The sequence below is a fragment of the Ceratotherium simum genome, chromosome 20, assembly GCF_057802395.1.
Source record: "Ceratotherium simum simum isolate JZ-2026a chromosome 20, ASM5780239v1, whole genome shotgun sequence".
Classification (NCBI taxonomy): Eukaryota; Metazoa; Chordata; class Mammalia; order Perissodactyla; family Rhinocerotidae; genus Ceratotherium; species Ceratotherium simum.
In genome coordinates this window covers 37034474-37055654 of record NC_141919.1, presented here as the reverse complement: position 1 = coordinate 37055654, position 21181 = coordinate 37034474, and the positions used below count along the sequence as shown (strand labels likewise).

Below are 21181 nucleotides of genomic sequence, written 5' to 3'. Positions count from 1 at the left end.
TAACCTCTCTAAGCCTTGGCTGCCTCAACTATTAAAAGGAAATAATATCAATCTCATGGGGTTGACCTATATAGAAACTAAATTATTCTATAAATAACTTAGTACATTACACAAAACATAGAGAATTCAATGAAGGTTTTGTTTTTTTTTTAATTAGTAGTTATAATTATTGCTGCTGAGTCGGTCAGCATACCTAAATAGCTGGGTAAGACTTCTTGAGGGGCTCCTAAAACAACTATAAAGTAAAATGACTACTTAAAAGAAACACACAAAATAAAGAGAGAAAAATCCTTGGATAATATTGATCCTGAAGACCTCATCAGCATACTCATTTGTGTTTGTGCAGATTTTCCAATAAAATAAGGCACAGATTCTATGATGAAAGACTGCTTTAGGTCATAAACTAGAATCACGCTTGATGAATATATATAATTTCTTGTAATAGAAGGCTGAGAAATTCCATTCCCCAAATCCTTTCTGGTTTGAGGGGCTACAGTCCTAGTATGTTTCATAGTAGATATCAAAACTCCAATTTTTAAAAATAATATCCTACAGAATAAACCTGCATCTATATTTTAAATATTTCAGCTTTAACAGCCATAAAGAAAACTCAAAAAATTTTAAATAGTACCAAATGGAATCATATTTCATTTTGAATTTTGAAGAAACATATATAAAAAGGAGTAATAAAGAAATGTTCAAATTTTAAAAAATTTGAATTCTATGTATTTTTTATAAGTTCACACACATAAATTTACATTTTTATGACAGAATAAAAGCATACTTTTTGATATGATATACTTTCAGCTGTGTGAACATCTTCCTGATTCCTCAGTACTTTCTGCGTGTCCATATTCAGAACCTGAAGCTGCTGGATCAGCTCTGCTTGCTGCGCTGTATGTGCACTGTTCTGTTTGTAAAGGTTCTGCAGCTCCTGCAATTCCTTCCTGTGCAAAGCAAGCAATAAATAGACAGAAGCATGAATAAGGATCATCTCAGTTAAATAATTATGTTCATCTAAGGCTACAGATCAGCTTCCAATTTTTTCACCTATAATTTTTTACTACAGGCAAACATATTAATAAAAGAAATAACATAGAAAGTATTTAATACTTATCACATACACCTAGAAAGTATTGATAGAACTACTATGACTTTCAAAGCCAAATACTTATCAATTTTCTTTTATAGCTTGATAGTAATAAAAACCCTAGATATACAGACATAATACCACCTTCTTATTGAAATTAAGTTATACTTCCAGATCCAAGAATTGATAAGTACTGATGCCAACCGTAGTTATCAAACAGTTTTGAATACAGGGTAATTCAACCTTTCATTTTATTTTATACAGAACTTTAACTGTATTAAAAGAATCCCAAAAGGCAAATTAAGTTTTCAAACCAAAGTTCCTTAAAGAACCACTAGTGTGCAACCTCAAGAGCCTGGGCTGGGATTTCTGTGACTCCTCTAATTCAGCTTGAAGGAAATGATGAGGCAAAAAAAGTCAGATGGAAGAAGAGAAACACAAGGTGAAACCAGTCCTTCCAACTTACCAGGGTGAAATTGGTAAGTAGGAGGATAAATGAACCGTTGGTGATAGTAACGATGGCACTAAAGGTCCAGGAAAAGCAGACCTCTGTGACACAGGTTTCCAGATTCCTGTGGTAGTGAATCCTGTGTGACACAGATCATATAAAACTGGAAAATATTTTGTGTATTCAATTGAGGAGAAAAATATTTATAGAGATATATTTAACAGAAATACACTCTATAGCATATATTTTGTATATACTATATAGTATATATTTTTTATGAAACTTTTTCTTTACCTATAACCTCAAACTGCTGATTCGTTCACATAAGATAAATCTTAAAAAAGGAACAAAAGAGCTATGCAGACAGTTGTTGAAGATGGATGAATATTAATATCGCAGAAATGAGCTCTGCTTTTCAGAGGTTTAGAACATTAATATTCTCCAACTACAACAACAACCTCCACACCCACACACAGATACATATACATACACCAGCTGTATGTACATGTTTCAGGCTGCTATAACAAAATACCATAGACTGGGTAGTTTACAAACAACACAAATTTATTTCTCATAGTTCTGGAGGCCAGAAGTCAGAGATCAGAGTGCCAGCACAGTTGAGTGAGGCCCCTCTTCAGGGTCATAGACATCTTGTTGTAGCCTTAAATGGCAGGAGTCACAAGGGAGCTCTGGGAGGTTTCCTTCATAAAAACACTGATTCCATTCATGAGGGCTCTCCTCTCATGACCTACGCACCTCCCAAAGGGCCCATCTCCTAATGCCATCACATTAGGCATTAGGATTTCAACATATGAATTTTGGGTAAACACTAACATTCAGACAGGAGCACCATCTTTTTGTAACTATCCAAAAAACTGAAAGTTGCAGAAAATAACAGTCCAAAAACGGGGAAGGGGAGAGAAGAGAATCAATAATGGCACAATGCCTCCAGGAAATGTAGTACTCAGCAGAAGAGGGGAGAAGAGACTGACAGTAATAATGCTTGCTGAGTATTACCATTTTTTCAAGAATAACATTAGCAAGAATTATCAGAGAAGACAGGCAATAGATATAGGATAAAATTCCATCAGAGTATATAGTCAAGACGTATGTTAGCCAGGAGACCCAGGTAAACGCTGCATTTAGAAAGGGGACACGATGAAGATAAAACATATCATCTTTCAATACAATGTAAAACATAGTAAATTTATTTCTCCTCCAATGCTAGAAGACATTTGTTATTTCTTAAAGAGAGGGTCTGAATCAGTAGTTGGCTTGCATTTAAGGGTCACGAGGAACAAAATATACACACCTTTAATCAGAAGAAACATACTCAAGAGTAGAGAGATGCTCATACTATGTGGCACTTGGGGATTAAAATCAACTAAGGAAAGAGCATATTCTTGTGTCTCATCTCGTGCTCTTTTCTGCCATACTCTCAGTAAGTGAAATGGAAGCATAATCTTACACTACATAGATATGTTTCTTTCTCTGTGTTTCCCACACCACCTTCTGAAGCGTAGATGGAATGAAATGTACACCAATGTTGCAAATATGAAATATGGAACTTGATCAGTATCAAAGTAAGCAACAAACAGGGCTTACAAAACACACACAGCTGGACCAGTGGAAAACACTGAATTAGTCTAGATCTTTCCTCATTTGAAAACGAGTAAAGAAAAACAAATAGGACTTACTAAAAGGGGGAAGTACTTAGAATTAAGAAAAAAGAAATTTTATTGTGCATACCTAGAGAAAAAGTATACCTCTGAGTAGGAGTTATTGAAGGAATTAGAAGGAAGGTCTAGAAAAATATGAAAAAGAAACCATCACATCTCTCTGAATTATCAACAGAAAGCCAAGATATGGAGATGATCTTAATAAAATTGCTGTGAAGACAGGGACTTTTTTGTTCACTACTATAAACAGAGCACCTAGGACAGTTCCTGTCCCTTATTAAATATTTGTTATCATATTAGACACATCTTATGTACCTTTTCAGATTCAGCCTCACCTCCCTCCTAGACACTCAGTCCCTTGCTCTGCCTCAGCCTATTAACTACCACTTCAGCCTATGAAATTTATACACCTCATGTGGCTCCACCACTTGAGGTCAACCAACTGCATGCTTAGCACATTTGTCTCCTTGTACCACTTCCAGAGTAGGATAAAATGCTACAACACAGGCATGGCATAAGCAGCAAACTTTGACCAATGGTAGAAAAAACACAAGAAGAAACCAGACAGATAAATTTTCTTCTTTTTCCATCTGATGGATTGCTCTAGGGCATGGTTTCTCTCTATAGCCTGTCTAGAATCAACCTGAGTGGCTAATTCAGTGCACCTGCTGTCTTTTTCATGGTTCATCATGAAGCAGAGGTCAGCAAAATAATGCATTTCCTTGAATTACTTTTTATCCTTCCCTGCCTCAGATTCTTCTTTTCCCACTTGCTTTGGAATTGAATCCCCTAAGTATTCAGTACTTAATCCTTCACTCAGGCTGTTTTCTAAGATATATTGGATAAGACAGTTGTTGAATAGACGAAATTAAAAGGATAACATAAAGAAAGATTGTGAGGGGCCGGCCCAGTGGTGTAGCGGTTAAGTGTATGTGCTCTGCTTTGGCGGCCCGGGGTTTGCAGGTTCAGATCCCGGGCACACACCAACTCACCACTTGTCAAGCCATGCTGTGGCGTCATCCCATATAAAGTAGAGGAAGATGGGCACGGATGTTAGCCCAGGGCCAACCTTCCTCAGCAAAAAAGAGGAAGACTGGCATGGATGTTAGCTCAGGGCTGGTCTTCCTCACACACACACACAAAAAAGGATTGAAAGATGTCATAATAGCAATAAAATTCATAATGAAAGCAGTTATAAGGAAAATCAAAGCTATGGAAAATAAAATTAATTGATAGGTTCAAATTTGAGAAGTTCTCTAGACACAGATGAAAAGGAATAAACGAAAGTGTGGGTTGAGCTGAGAGGATGCTGAGAACCAACAATACTTCTTCCCATCTCAAGAAGAATGTTAAGTTCTGTTAAAAAAATATTGTATTGCTGAAAGATACATCCAATGATCTTTCAGTTACATTGATGCTATCTAAGGGATTGAGTGGGCCATGGGATAAATTAGGAACATCCCTCTAGAGATCAAGTTTGATAGCAAAGATTGACAGAGGGTTTCAGACAGCTTCTCTAGGTTATTCTTCAGTTTAAGAAATCTTGACTTACAAAAACAAAGATTTATTGCTTGCTCACATTACATGTGGCTTTCCTCTATTCTAAGATCCAAACTGGAGCAGCAGATTGTATTAGGAATATGCCACTACGGTGGGAGAGAGTGAAAAGCAAAGGCAAATCAGGCAATGACTCTTTTAAAACATTTGCCAGGACATGGCATATGTCACTTGCACTCTCGTTCCATAAGCCAAGATAAGTCATGTGGCTAAATTTGATGCCAGTGGGGAGAAAGCATACTCTAGCAATGGGGAAGGCCTGGTAAAAATGGGCCCTTGAGATGAATCAAAATAAAGTACAGGAATGAATACAGCAAGAGAAAAACATTTTTAAAAAACAAGTAAAAAGTTGAGTGATGAGCACTGAAGCAATATACAGAACTAAGCCTAACCATCTTTGGGCACTGTGGTTATACAAGAGGAGACAAATGTCATAAATCTTGAGATGCAAAGTGAGAAAGAGTTAAAACGGTTGAATGTATGTCCTATTTTCCAAAGTATACACAGCAAGGTATCAAAACCAACTAAAGATGAAATGTAGTTTTTTAAAAAACAACACAATGACATCAATCTCCAAAGTTTTCTATGCCATTTGTTTCTTAGCTTTAAAGAGAGAAAAAGTTAGTGGTTTTTACAGAGAAGAAATAATTATCCGAGATTTAATAATTTCCTCAATTTCACATCAGTGTCTTATTTTTCCATTATATCACAAAAACTAAAGTTATTCCTTATTAAAAGAACACGTTCAATATAGTCCCTTTTATCTAAAAACTCCTGTCTACCTAATCTTCAATCTAGAAATATGGATTGAGAAAAAGCTAGAATGATTCTCACAAAATTTTAATAGCTATTATTTCTTTATGGTTGTATGTTAAGTGTAATTTTTTTTCTCTTCTTTGTAGTTTTCTGTACTGTGTGTATTTTTCTATAATTCACATGCATCATTGTACCAAAATAATTATGTTCTTATTTTATCATATAAATATAAACAAAAATAAAGAATAGCAGTATTAATTTCAGAGGAATTAGAACTCAAGGCAAAAAATTTACACAGAAAAAAGTAAAAAGTACAATTCACAGTAATAACAAAAGAATTATGAACATTTTACCTATCAAATCATAGCACATCAAAATATGCAAAGTAAAAACCATAAGCAATAAAAGGAAAATCAGTTGGAAACTACATGAGAAGGAAAAATTCCATTTAAAATACTAACAAAAAACATGATATAGCTAGGAATAAATTTAACAAATACCAAAACCCCTATGAGAAACAACTTAAAACATTTTGTAAAGACATAAAGATACCAAAACAAATGGAATAGAATACCATACTTGGAGATAGGAAGACTGACATCATAATGATGCCAATTCTCCTTAGGTTTACTTGTAAATTTGATCCTCTAATAAAATGCCAAACAAGAAATAGACGTGTGTACTCTAAAGTATATATTGAAAAATTAATAAGCAATAAATGCCCAGGAAAGCTCTGAAAAAGAGCAATAATTGAGAATGCACCACACATTCTCTTACCCAATCTTCATCACCTCTGCCCTACTCTCTAGTACTCTAGCCTACTTTCTAGCCTAAGAGGTCAACCTCTGCAGACTGTATTACCTGGCTCCTTGTCCTCCGGGTCTGAGTGAATTTGATAAGCTGGAAGTGCTGGCTGGTGATTAGAGGGTAAAAGAGAAAGAGGTCAAGGTATTTCTTTCTCTAGCTCCCTCTCTGCGGAGCCACAGTTGGCAGTGTCTCTGTTTCTCTGTCTAAGGATACTTCTATTAGCCAGCGTCTCTTCCAGCGCTAGACTTCTCACAGAGATCTAGTAACAGCTTCTCTCCTTGCCCTTTCTGGTCTAGGGTAGTAATGGTTTCCTGTTGTTGATAATCTGTATTATCCTGAATCTCAAAGTCTATTTGGAGAGAGTGACATTTTTATCATATTGAGTCTTCCAAATCATGAACTTTGTACATCCCTGCACATATCAGACCTTTTTTTTCTCAATAATATTTTATAGTTCTCTGTATAGAGGTAACACACGTTTCACTATATTTACTCCTTATATTTTCAGTCATATTCTAAATTATATTATTATTAAGTCCATTTCCTAATTTTTTTTGCTAGTATGAAAAGTGCTATTGAATTTTATACACTGACCTTGTATCTGCCAAGTATGCTAAACCCACTTATTAATTTAAACGTTTCTATAAATTATTGTGAGTTTTCTATGTGAATTAATCATACTATAGGCAAATAATTAGGTCTTTTACCTTCATTTCCAGCTCTTACAATTTTAATTCTTTAATTTTTATTCTTGCCTTACTACATACTTGATATTTCTGACTATGTGCCAGACATTAGTTAGCAAAACTGTAGACATAATTTGAGGACAGAACCGTTTTATCATCCTCCAGAGATAATTTACACTTGCTTCTGCTAAGTGCCTGGGAACACCAGCAATCCAGATGCGTTAATCCAGTCTCAGGATTCTGACTTTGATGGTATTCCTAACCAAAATTATGACTACACTGTCTTGACTGCAATTTTTTCATTTTTTTGTAGGAGAGTCACAGCTATTTTGTAAGAAAACGTTCCAACTCAACTGACAATAGCCCAACTTCTCAATGGAAGATGGGCTGTTCATTTAGCCCACCCTCCACGTAATTACAGAATCATTACCTATTCAGGCAAAAATTTTAGTCAGGCAACTTAATTGGTTAGAGCTTTTTATGCAAGTTCTAGGTATATATTCAGGTGTTCTGTATATATTAAAGACATATACATTATTATATATGTACTTGTACTTATTTATTTATAATCTAACTCAGGGGAAAAATCATTTGAGGTAGTTCACGACAATATTCCATAGTATAATGGGTGACATGGATTAAATATTCAATAAACATGCAAAAGATTATGAATTCCAAAGAAATAAACCCATAAAGAAATAAAGCTAGGCCAACTCCATATTTATCACTAAGGAAAAGTATCCAAATAAGGAAGAGCATAGACCACTTTTCCCACAGTTATGGCTTTGTGTGTCTTTTGTACAACATACAGATGTTAGTATATCATAACTATCATCCCCCCAAGAAATAAAAAATAGGAAGGAAAGGAAATGTAGTACACCCAACAGGTAACCCTTATTCAGACAACTCAGGAGAAACACTGCAGACATCTCAACTACTACACTATAATGAGGGTTTTAGTCAAAGTCCTCTCCTCCAACTTCCAACTCTGTGATATTTCCTCCTCCTCTATGAGTCCTTTGATAATCAAACTCTTAAAATTACACATGGTCCATCGTTTAAGAAAATGTCCATCTGTGGATGTTATTATCTTATATTCTGTAGCTTATAGCTCTTGTGATACATTAAATTCAAATATACAAATGCAGGGGCAAAATTTAGTAGAAAATATAATTACTCAAATCCCATGCACTTAACACTGCATCGTATCCTAGAATGGATTCCACGTTTCCTCCCACGGTTTAAAGCCATCATACTCTAAAATGGAAAGGTCATTGTTAGAACATATTGTACAGTTTTAAATGCTGTATTTTAAGAAGAATATTGACAACATAGATACTGACAACACGGAATATATTTGGAAAGACAACATAAAACAGTATAACATCTGTAAAATATGTACATGAAAAATTATGAGAAATATAGGTAGTTAATAAATTAATGAAAAAATAAAGTTATTGATAAAGTTATCTTCTATTATTTGAAGGTTGGTGCTACAGAACAGAAATTAGATTGTCTCTGAGATTCTATACAAAAAGAACCAAGGCAAATGGGTGGATAGTGTAAAAAGGCAAATTTAAACTCAATATATGAAACAATGCTCAAATTTAAACAACATAAAATGAAAAAAACAGTCGTGAAAAGTACTGAGAAACCTATAAAGTAAAAGTATCAAGCAAAGACTAAAAGCTATATTATTTTATTGGGAAGAAGATAGGAATAAGTGATAATTTTAATATTTCTTCCAAATCTAAGATTCTATTGCTGTTTCAAATTACTATTCGGATTTCATAAAATTATTAGCTTAAAAAAATAATTACCCCATTAGTGGATAAGCCAACCAGTCTATCATCTATAAAGTTTATACTTTTCCTCACTCCTTTGATAGAAAGATTTTTAAAATGTAACAAAATGAATTTTTGCTTGGGTAAGAGATTAATAGATATATTAACTGTTATCCAAGAAAAATCCTGCCCTGATATATATATATATCTATATCAGGGCAGGATTTTTCTATATATATATATCAGGGCAGGCCAAATATATATATATATATATCTGGCAATACATTAAATATATATTATATAAATATATAACAAATATAAAATTGTAATGTTTTATATAAGTTTATATAATATTTATATATTATATATAATTTAAAATAATTTATTATAATCTATAAGATATATAATATTTATATAATATACTTGTATATAATAATTATAACTATATATAACATAATATTACATATATATATGGTGGTAGCATCAGAGGATGAAATTGTTCTTATACAGGTATATGATAAACTTTGGTAGTACGATTTATTTTAATTAGTTTAAATTAAAAAATTCACACATACATTTATGTGTGTGTGTATATGTATATATATATGTGTGTGTGTATATATACTTACATATTTATGATTTATTCTAACACTACTTTCTGATAAAGGTAATTCCAAAGTAAATTAATAAGTAGTTTAAAATCTTTCAAAACACTTAGAAACACAGGTTTTTCAAGTAATCCCACTTTATAAGTAGCATTACAGAACTATTTTGATAGAAAGAGAATATTTCACAAAATAAAACTATTTAGAATATAACAAAATAAAAAGCCAAAATTGGGTTTCTCATTTATTGTTCATTATAACAACAATGAATATTATACAACACATGGCTAGGAACTGTAGAAGGAAGCAATGAATGAATGCAGTTAAAAACTCAAAGGCTACGCTTTGAGAACGCTCTTCCCAGTCCTGTGAAACTCCTGATTCTCCCAGTTCACTATTCCCAGTTTGGTGCGTATAATTTCATAAAGTTTCAATGCACAAACATATGTACCCACAAAAGACATATTGCTGTCATTTTGGGGTGTTAATATTAAACATAAATGCTGCCATTCTAATAAGTAAGGACATTTCTATAATGTTAAATTAAAAATTGAATATACTTGCCTGACCAGGGTAATATCCATATCCTTCTGGATAAGTTCAGTTTGTTTATTATTCAATTGTAATGACAGAGCATTATATTTACTCTGCGACACTTCAATTTCTTTCCTTGCTTCACTTAAACTGTCTTCAAAAGCCTATAATTAGAGCACATATATCATAATCAAATATAATAAACATCAAATAAATAAAAAAAAATAAAAAGTCTGTTATATTTAACCAACCTGTCTACAAAATGACAGTGACAAATTAGTAGTGTTTTATATTTTCTTTGTTTTCACTTAATTAAAAGATTTTAGTACAAATGATAACTTTTACACCAGTCACAGGTTACCTTTTTCAGAAACTGAAAAAGTATCATGGCTTCCTGGTGTGAAAGTTAAGAATTTGAAACAAACAAACCTGAAAATCTATATAGAAATTTATTTGTTAAAATTACAATAAACTATTCTACAATTAAAAAAAAGTTGTTAGTTACATGGACAAAAAAAGAGCTCATTTACTTAAATATTAATCAGAATGAATGGCAGATATTTCATTATTTCCACTATTTTAAATACACAGATAGACACACTCAGAGAAGAAAGGACAGTACTAAAAGATATCAAAATAATTTTACAATGTTTGATATTCAGATCATGCTGCGTTCCCTTGATTGTGGTCACATGTCACCTAAAGTTCTTCCAAGTTGGCCTTTTCCTCCTGATAATCCTCTAAATCTTTTTTCATTTTGAAACAATTTAAAAATTGATGTTATATTTTTTCAAAAATTATTGCAAAAAAAATTAGAAAATTAATTATAAGTATTTTCATCAAGTATTAAATAAATATTGTAACTAAAAATAGACTATGCCCACTTAACACTATATGTTCCTTATTTCCAAAAGTGAGCAGCATGCTTAGGTCAAGCTCTAGAGATCCACTCTAGCCATGGTCCCATACTTCATATATTCACCCTGTAGTAGATAGAGTCATCTTTTAAAGGTAAAAATATTGGCTTTCAGCCAAGATAGTACTGTGAATACTTCCTAAATCCTCATTTATTACAAGAAGAGCAACGATAGATAGATACCTAAGTAGGTGGGAGGGAGGGAAGCAGGAAGGGAAGGAAGGAAGGAGGGAGGGAGGGAGGGAGGGAAGGAAGGAAGGAAGCAAGCAAGCAAGGAAGGAAGGAAGATTAAATAAGTGTTGGTAGGGATGTGGAGAAGAACCCTTGTGCACTGTTGGTGGGACCGTAAAATGGTGTAACCTCTATGGAAAACAGTATGGGGGCTCCTTAAAACATTAAAAATAGAACTACCATATAATCCAGCAACCCTGCTTCTGGGTATATACTCAAAAGAATGAAAAGCAGGGTCTTTTTTTTTTTTTCTTTTGGTGAGGAAGATTGGCCTTGAGCTAACATCTGTGCCAATCTTTCTCTACTTTATATATGGGATGCCACCACAGCATGGCTTGATGAGCAGTGCATAGGTCTGCGCCTGGGATCTGAAGCCAGGCTGCCAAAGCGGAGCACACAAACTTAACCACTATGCCACCAGGCCGGCCCCCGAAAAGCAGGGTCTTGAAGAGATATTTGCACACACATGTGTATAGTAGTACTAAAGAAGTGGAAGCAACGCAAATGTTGAAGGAAGAGATAAATAAAATGTGGTATATACACACAACGGAACACGATGGAGCCTTAAAAAGAAAGGAAATCTGTCACATGCTACAACATGGATGAACCTTGAAGACATTATGCTAAATGAATAAACCAGTCACAAAAGGACAATTACCATATGATTCCACTTATATGAGGCATCTAAAGTAGTCAAATTTATAGACACACAAAGTAGAATGGTGGTTACCAAGGGCTCGAGTGAAGGAGCAACAGGAGGTGTTATTAATAAGCAGAGAGTTGCAGTTCTGCAAGTCGAAAGAGTTCTGGAGCTCTCTTTCACAGCAATGTAAATGTACTCAACACCACTGAACTGTACACATAAAAATGGTTAAGATTATAAATATTTTATGTGTATTTTACCACAGTAAAAAAAAAAAAACTAAACCTATAAAGAGGCCCAGATTTAAATAGACCAGACTGTGGAGCAATTTGAGTCCCAGGACATTGTCAAAAACAATAAAAAAATCAGCCAGCAATTTTTGGAGGCAAACAGCTGGGTGTGATACCAACAGTGACAGACATATTAATAGATCAAGAGAAGAGACAGTGAAGAAGACCCAGCTAAAATCACTATGATCTTAGCATGAATGTGTACATGTCCAAGTCTGTGCTCTCTGAAAAGCAACATCAGAGGCTGTACACGGCAGGGGAAATAGACTTTACTGAAACGATCCAGTCAAAGCACTAAACAAATGAGCAAACATCAAGAAGCCCTAGGGATGGGGCCATGAGGAATCAGTATCTAAAACTGCTACAATATATAATTTTAAATGTCCATTTTTCAACAAAAAATTACAACATACAAAGAGAAAGTGTCATTCACACAGAGGAGAGACAGCAGGCAATAGAAACTGCCCATGAGAGGGTCCAGATGTCAGACTTCACAAAAACTTCAAAACAGCCATTATAAATATTAAAGAACTAAAAACTCATGCTTTAAAAAGTACCATATCTTGGGGCCAGCCCGGTGGCATAGTGGTTAAGTTCATGTGCTCCACTTCGGTGGCCCGGGTTTTGTGGGTTCGGATCCCGGGTGTGGACCTGCACACCACTTATCAAGCCATGCTGTGGCAGGCATCCCACATATAAAGTAGAGGAAGATGGGCATAGATGTTAGACCAGGGCCACTCTTCCTCAGTAAAAAACAAGGAGGATTGGCAACAGATATTAGCTCAGGGCTAATCTTCCTCACCAAAAAAAAAAAAAAAAAGTACCATATCTTTAAAAATACAAAAAAAAGGTAAAATGACAAGGTGTCATCCAATAGAAAATACCAATAAAGTGATACAAATTATTCTAAAACATCCAAATGGAAATTCTGCTGCTTAAAAACCGTAATAACTAAAATGAAAAAAAAAACTCACTAGAGGAGCTCAACATTTAATACGAACTGATAGAAATAAAAACAACAGGGGCTGGCCCAGTGGCGCAAGCCGTTAAGTGCGTGTGCTCCGCTGCAGCGGCCTGGGGTTCACCAGTTCAGATCCCGGGCACGCACTAACACACCACTTGGCAAGCCATGCTGTGGCAGCATCCCATATAAAGTGGTGGAAGATGGGGATGGATGTTAGCCCACGGCCAGTCTTCCTCAGCAAAAAGAGGAGGATTGGAAGATGTTAGCTCAGGGCTGATCTTCCTCACAAAAAAAAAAAAAAGAAATGAAAACAACAAACTTGAAGATAAATTAAGAAAAAAGAATAATGAAAAATTAATAGCCCCAGAGAAATATAGGACACCATTAAATGCACCAACAATAATGGGACTACCAAAAGGAAAGGCAAGAGAATAAGGAATAGAAAAGAAAGATTTGAAGAAATAATGGCTGAAAACTACCCAACAATGATGAAACACATTAATCCACACATCCAAGAAGCTCAAACTCCAAGTAGTACACACAAGAGATCTGCAAACGGACACATCATAGTAAAAACGCCAAAAGACAAAAGACAAAGAGAAATTCTTAGAAACCGCAAGAGAAAAATGACTCATCGTTTACAAGAGATCTCAATAAGATTAACAACTGACTTTTCTTCAGAAACAATGGAGCCTGGAGACAGTGAAATAACATTCAAAGTGCTCAAAGAAAAAAAATTTTGAACACAGAATTCTATATCCAGTAAAGCTATCATTTAAAAATGAAAGTGATGAGTGACATGACCAAATGGGAGAGTATGCAGCTCGAAGCACTCTTGCTCTGGCAGAAACATCGAAAAACAAGCAGAAACTGTCAAAATCAATGTTAGAAAAAAACCCTGGAAAGCATTCAAAGGTTTACAGCAACTAAGCAAATGCTGAACCAAGAAAAAAAGCAACTTGAAAATGAGATGAAAGATTTGAGGAGTTTTCACTTGCCCTTTCCCATCCCATCCCCACCATGCTGGCCATCTTAAAGCCAGAGAATGTTAAAGCAGTGGAATTTTTATAGTGGCAGTAGCCCATGTTCCCAGTAGGGCATCCTGGTCCCTCATCCAGGAGGGAGCAGAACAGACTTTACTAGCAGATTATAGTGTGTGTCTGTTCTCACTTCTCTGGGGGATACCTACAGGAATGATGGAAGGAGATTATCTTATTTTTCACCTCAGGCTGACCTCTGGACTCAGTACAAGTCTGGATAAGTATTGAAAGAGTGTCCTAGCACACCACCAATCTATAAAGAGTGGGAGAGGGATTCGTTTCTTAACTGTGTCTTTTTTTTTTTTTTCTCTTTTGTTTTTTGTTTGTTTTAGCTCCTGGCATTCAAGGAAACCTGTATCACAACATGAGCTAAACAAAAGCTAAAGGATGGAGACTTCAATGACCGTGCACAACAACAAATACAGTCTTTCAAAAACAAATTGAAAGACTAAACCAACAGACTACCACAGCCTTCAACAATTTAAAAAAAGCAGCAAAGCCTCTGGAAAGGGTAGAATCTGATTTCCAAAGTTACTATATTACAATACTCAAATGCCCAACTTTCAACAACAAAATTACAAGGCATACAGAGAAAGAGGAAAATGTGGCCTATTCGAAGGAACACATAAATTAACAGAAACGATCCCTGAGGAACCTCATATATCATATTTACAAGGCGAAAACTTTAAGACAACTGTCTTAAATATACTCAAGTAGCTAAGGAAAAACATGAAAAAAGAACTAAATGAAATCAGGAAAATAATGTATAAACCAAAACAATATCAATAAAGAGACAGAAATTGTAAAAAGGAATCAAACAAGTTCTGGAGCTAAAAAGTACAATAACAAAAATGAATAATTCACCAGAGGGTTCAATAACAGATGTGAGCAGGCAGAAGAAAGAATCAGCAAACTAGAAGATACAACAAGTGAAATTATTAAATCTGAGCAGCAGAAAGAAAGAAGAATGAAGAAAATTCAGCAGAGCCTATGGGAACAGTGGGACACCATTAAGCAGATCAATATACACATTATGAGAGTCCCAGAAAGAGAACAGACAGAAAAAGGGGCAGAAATAACAGTTGAAGAAATAATGGCCAAAAAGTCCCAATTTTGATGAAAGACATGCACCTACAAATCCAAAGACTTCAACAAACTCCAAGTAACATCAACAGAAAAAGACCCACACTGACATACATTACAAGCAAACTTTTGAATTTCAGCCAAAAACAAAGAATCTTGAAAGCAACAAGGAGTGACTTTTCACATACAGGGATCCTTAGAGAGATTAACAGCTGATTTCTCATCAGAAACCATGGAGACCAAAGGCAGTGAAAGTAAAAGTTAAAGAGCTAAATGAAAAGAACTGTCAACACTTAATTCTATACCCAGCAAAACAGTCCTTCAAAATTTAGAGAGTAATTAAGACATTCACAGATAATAAGTGAAGAAGTTGAATCAGTTATCAAAACTACCCAACATAGAAAATTCCAGTACCAGATGGCTTCATTGTTGAATTCTACCAAACATTTTAAAATAATTAATACCAATCCTTCTCAAACTCTTCCAAAAAACATAAGAGGAGGGAACACTTCCTAACTCATTACATAAAGCCAGCATTATGCTGACACCAAATTCACATAAAGATAAAGATATCCCAGCAACATAAGGTTGGTTTAACATCCAAAATCAGGTAATGTAATCCATATCAATAGAATGAAAGACAAAAACAACATGATCATTTCAATAGATGCAGAAAAAGCATTTGCCAAAATCTGACACCGCCCTCATGATTGAAAAAAAAAAAAACAAAAAACACTCAACAAACTAGGAATAGAAGGTAACTTCCTTAATCTAATAAAGTACATCAACAAAAAACTCACAGCCAATATCATAATTAACAGTGAAAGAGTGAATCCTTTCTCCTTGAGATCAGGAAGAAGACATAGATGTCCACTCCTTCTTTTTCTATTCAACTTTGTACCAGAGGTTCTAGCAAGAAGAATAGGCAATAAAATAAGATAAAAAGCATCCAGATTGGAAAGGAAAAGGTAAAGCTAGCTCTACTTGCAGATGACATGATCTTACAAATAGAAAATCCTAAGGAATCAACCTGTTCAGCAAAGTTGCAGGATACAAGATCAACATACAAAAATTAACTGCATATCTATACATTAGGAATAAATCATCCAAAAGGAAATTAAGAAACAATTCCACTTAGACTAGCATTAAAAAAAATTAAATATTTAGGAAAATATGTACCCAAAAAAGTGCAATGTTATACTCTGAAAACTACAAAACATTGTTGAAAGAAATTAAAGAAGATCTAAATAAATGAAACATCCCATGTTGATGCATCAGAAGATATAATGTTGTTAAGATGGTAATGCTCCCCAAATTGATCTTCTGATTCAATACAATCTCTGTAAAAATAATTTTGGGTTGATTTTTTTATAAGAAATGGAAAATTTCTTGCTGATTCTGAAACTCATATGGAAATACAAGAGACCCAGAATAGCCAATCTTGAAAAATAAAAATAAATTTGAAGGACACACACATCCCAATTGAAAAACTTACTACAAATCTATAATAATCAAGACAGTGTGGCACAGGCATAAGGATAAATGTACAGATCAAAGGAAGAGAATTGAGGTCCAGAAATAAACCCTTATATTTACAGTCAATTGATATTCAACAAAGATGCCAATACAAATTCAGTGGGGAAGAATAGTCTTTTTCAACAAACGGTCCTGGGACAACTGAATAACACTTGCAAAAGAATGAAGTTGGATTCCTATCAAACACCGTATTCAAAATTTAACTAAAAACAGTTCAAAGAACTAAATGTAAGAAATAAAACTATAAAACTCTTAGAAGAAAACACAGCTGTCCATTTTCATGATTTTGGATTAGGCAAGGGTTTCTCAGAAATGACACAAAAAGCACGGGCAACAAAAGAAAAAGTAGATAAACATCATCAAAATTTAAAACTTTTGTGCTTCAAATAACACCATTAAGAATATAAAAAACAACTCAGAGAATTGAAGAAAATAGTTTGAAATTATATAGCCAAAAAGAGATTTGTATCCAGAATATATGTGAAAGAAATGGATACATATTTCTTCAATGATATACAAATGGCCAATAACACATGAAAAAATGTTCAACATCATTAGCCATCTGGGAAATGCAAATCAAAACCACAATGAGATACCACTCCACATATACAAGGATGGCTATAATCAAAAAGACAGACAATAAAAAGTGTTGATGAGGACAAAGAGAAATCAGAACACTCATATACAGCTGTTGGAAATGTAAAATAGTGCAGCTGCTTTTGAAAACAGTCTGACAGTTCCTCAGAAGTTTAAAAACAGAGTTACCATATGACCCAGTGATCTCACTTATTGGTATGCACCTAAGAGAAATGAAAATATATGTGTGTATACACAAAATCTTGTACACAAATGTTCATAGCAGCATTATTCATAACACAAATATCCATCTACTGGTGATAATAAAATGTAGGATACATATATAACGGAATATTATTCAACAATAAAAAGGAATGAAGTACTGATACATGCTACAACACAGATAAACCCTGAAAACATTATTCTAAGTGGAATAAGTCAGTCACAAAAGATCATACACTATGGTTTCATATATATGAAATGTTTAGAATAGACAAATCTATAGAGAAAGAAAGCAGATTAGTGGTTATCTAGAGCTGTAGAGCTAAGGGTAAATGAAAATGACTGCTAAAGGTTACAGGGTTTCTTTTGGAGATGATGAAAATGTTCTAAAAGTAATTGTGGTAACAGCTGCACAATTCTGCATAACTAAAAACTACTAGACTGTACACTTTAAATGGATTAAATGTATGGTATGTGAATTATATGCCAATTAATATTTTAGAAAGGAAAGAAAGAGGCAAAGTTTTCTTATTGACAGACGATGTAATTGTGTAACTTAGAAAAATCTAGAAAATACACAAATTATTTATAATACACTGGTTTTTCTTTGTTTTTCATGAGGAAGATTAGCCCTGAGCTAACTTCTGTTGCCAATCTTCCTCTTTTTGCTGAGGAAGATTGGCTCTGAGCTAACATCTGTGCCCATCTTCCTCTATTTTATATGTGGGACACCTGCCACCGCATGGCTTGATGAGCGGTGCATAGGTCTGCGCCCGGGATCTGAACCTGCAAACCCTGGGCCAATGAAGCAGATGCACAAACTTAACCACTACGCCACCGGGCCCGTCCCATAACACACTGTTTTTTAAAGTAATATTTGTAGCTAGGAATAAATCTAATAAAAGTAGACAATGCCATTTTAAGAAAGTTACAAAACCTTATTCTACATTCATGAATGGTAGGATCACAATTCTCCCAAAATTAAGTGTGGTTCCAATCTGCTTTCTAACAGAATTTTTCAGTAAAACTAATAAAATGATTCTTAAATATTATACGATAGTGAAGAGGCAAATATAGTGATCACAACTTACAAAAAGAAGAATAAAGGGGTAGACCTCCCTACCAAATAATGAGTCAAATTACAAAACCACAATACCTAAAACCATGAAAATAATAGGAAGTCCAGAAACAAATCCATATACACATGGAAACTTGGAGATGTGGGAGACAGTGCAACACAAATCAATAAACTATTGACTAAACGATGTAGAACACCATATCCAAAAATGAATTCTAAATAGATTAAAGACTTTGGTAGGGAAAACTTTAGCATATAAGACTCCTAAAGCAAAAACATTAGAGAAGAAAATAATAACATTGACTATCAAAATTCACAAACTTTTGAAAGTCCAATTCACCTTATTTAAGATTCACAGAACAGAAAGTATTTGTAATATACATAACAAAGTATTACTACCTAGAATAAATAAAGAATGCCTAGAAATTAACAAGAAAGACAAAAATCCCAATAGAAAAAAAGTCCCAGAACTAAAAATCCCAATAAACCACAAAATGGATTATTTGAATGACAAATAAGGAAATGAAACTTATCATCAAACAATCATGTAGCTGTGAATTAACACAAGGAAGTACCACTTATCCTTTAAGCAGTTTGGTAACATTACCAAACTGCTTCAAGACTGTAGGGAAGCAGAAACTGATATAAAAATTAAGACAACAAATGCACCAGAATTCAATTCTCTCAATGGCTCAGTCATTCCCTGATTATGCACTAATAGATTTAATGCATTTCCTTAAATATCCACAATAAAGTGATTCAGACACTCAGAAAAACACATCATTTCCCCTCTAACTTAAACAATCATGCACACACATACACACATACATACACACACATATCCATACTTACCATATTTTAATAGCTATATTGATATATACATGTGTGTACTTATGTTATATATTCTTTTTATGTGCATGTACATAAAGGGACTATTATATTTACTAGCACTAAAATTCGTTTCTGGCCATTTCAACAAAATCTACGGTAAAAGAGAACCTGAAATTAGATGAGAAAAAAAAAAGAACAAAAACATTCTCAAGACAAAGAGAAAGCCACAAATAAGTATTATTTTGAAAACTACTAATCAAAAAGGATATAAAAATATTATAAATATTGATTATACCTTTTATCTTCTATAAAAATAAAACTTGACTATGAATAAGGCCCTTGTATGCCAAAGAAAAGCACCATCTTCAAAACACATATGATTATTTTTTAACTGTTTTGTGCTTTTCTTTACATTTTATTTTTTAAAGGACCTGGAAAATAATCTTAAAACTATATTGCAATGAATTCTAGTTATATTTATAAATTTAAACTCTAACGGAAAAAAAGTCAAAACTCATGCTTCTAAATATGTTTTTTCAAAACATGTTTTATTTCAAAACGCAATAGCCTTTATTTTTTAATGATTACATTTTAGATAACTATTTGAAGTCAGTTTCCTGCTTTGCAACATCAATTTTTAAAAAGCTGTGGGTCTTAAGTGAAGGAATACAAATTAATGCTAGTCCCTACTGGTGGATTTGAATATATAACTTGTTATTTAAAGAAAATAACATATAATAAACTTCCTATAAGAAGGTAGATCCAAAATAACAGTGTGGATTCTATTCTCACTGCACACCTTTATTTTTGCATCAGTGCTGTATTTTTCTTTTCTCCAATGTGCTTCCTGCTTCCTCAGTTTCTCCAGGTCATTTAGCAGGTCAGTGCAGTGGGTACTTAATTTCTCATTTTCCTCCTCCAGATTTTTTATAACCAGTCTGTTTTGCTCTTCCTTATTCTGTACACACTCCTTAGTGTCCTGTAGAACAGTACCACAAGGGCCGATAAAACAAAAAAAAAAAAGGTGAGAACTAATCAGCAAATACAAACTGTGCAGTTTTACCCTCACAGCAGCTTCTTCTATATTTGATGGCCAAGGTCACCTGTATACTGTTATTGGCCTCTTTTCATGCAGGTGGATGGGTCATATTTTTTCACTGGATGACAGCTTTGATGAGTACACATTTGCAAAGAGCCCATTAATTGATCAAGCTGCCTTTGATGCTGTCCCCAGCTATTTTTGAGACCCACACAGACATATCCTCCCAGACCTGGGTTTTATCAATTAATAATGCCAGTCCCATCAGAATCTAATTACCAGAAGCCACATATTCACACTGCTACTTTCTTAGCTCCATTTCCATCATTAACTATTTATCTGAAAGTTATAAAGCTTGGAGTCTTAGCTTTAAAGCATCTTTCTTGGAGTTTTTGCATGTGAGAAAACTGTATGGTACAGTAGGGCCTAAGGCAATTCTTCCTCCAAGCTTGTCATTTTCTGCACCACAAAGGCTGACACAGCTTAAAGTAGGACTTCAAAGCAATAGTACTGTAAAACTATGTACAAGTCAACAGACCTTAACTTTTTGACTTTTATCTTTATATTTCTTCTGCAAGTCACTGAATTCTTTCCTTAAGAAAGCATTTTCTTCATCTACTGCGATCTTTCGTTTTACAAGGTCATTTATTTCTTGTTTTAGTCCTGATTCTCTCTATGGGAAAAAAATCAAAATTATTGATGAGCTGGTATTTCTAAGAAAAAATTATTTTATTTAAAAAGTTCTAGATTTTGATTGATAATGTTAGAATTAACTAGCTTTCATAA

At 34.0% G+C, this 21181-nt stretch overlaps 1 protein-coding gene across 9 annotated transcripts in view; it reads right to left on the bottom strand.

Moving 5' to 3' along the window:
* The window catches only part of CNTLN (centlein), a 325461-nt gene that overhangs the window by 221735 nt on the left and 82545 nt on the right, over nt 1-21181 (bottom strand). For 7 of the 9 annotated variants that reach the window (XM_087444653.1, XM_087444645.1, XM_087444650.1 and 4 more), the window contains exons 4-7: nt 20934-21068; nt 20156-20335; nt 9973-10110; nt 785-943 (exon numbers count right to left, since the gene is read on the bottom strand). In XM_087444653.1, the coding sequence (XP_087300779.1) occupies nt 785-943; nt 9973-10110; nt 20156-20335; nt 20934-21068 (612 nt within the window). The remainder of the gene's footprint in view (nt 1-784; nt 944-9972; nt 10111-20155; nt 20336-20933; nt 21069-21181) is intronic. The other 2 variants (XM_087444649.1, XM_087444652.1) reach the window with 2 other exon arrangements.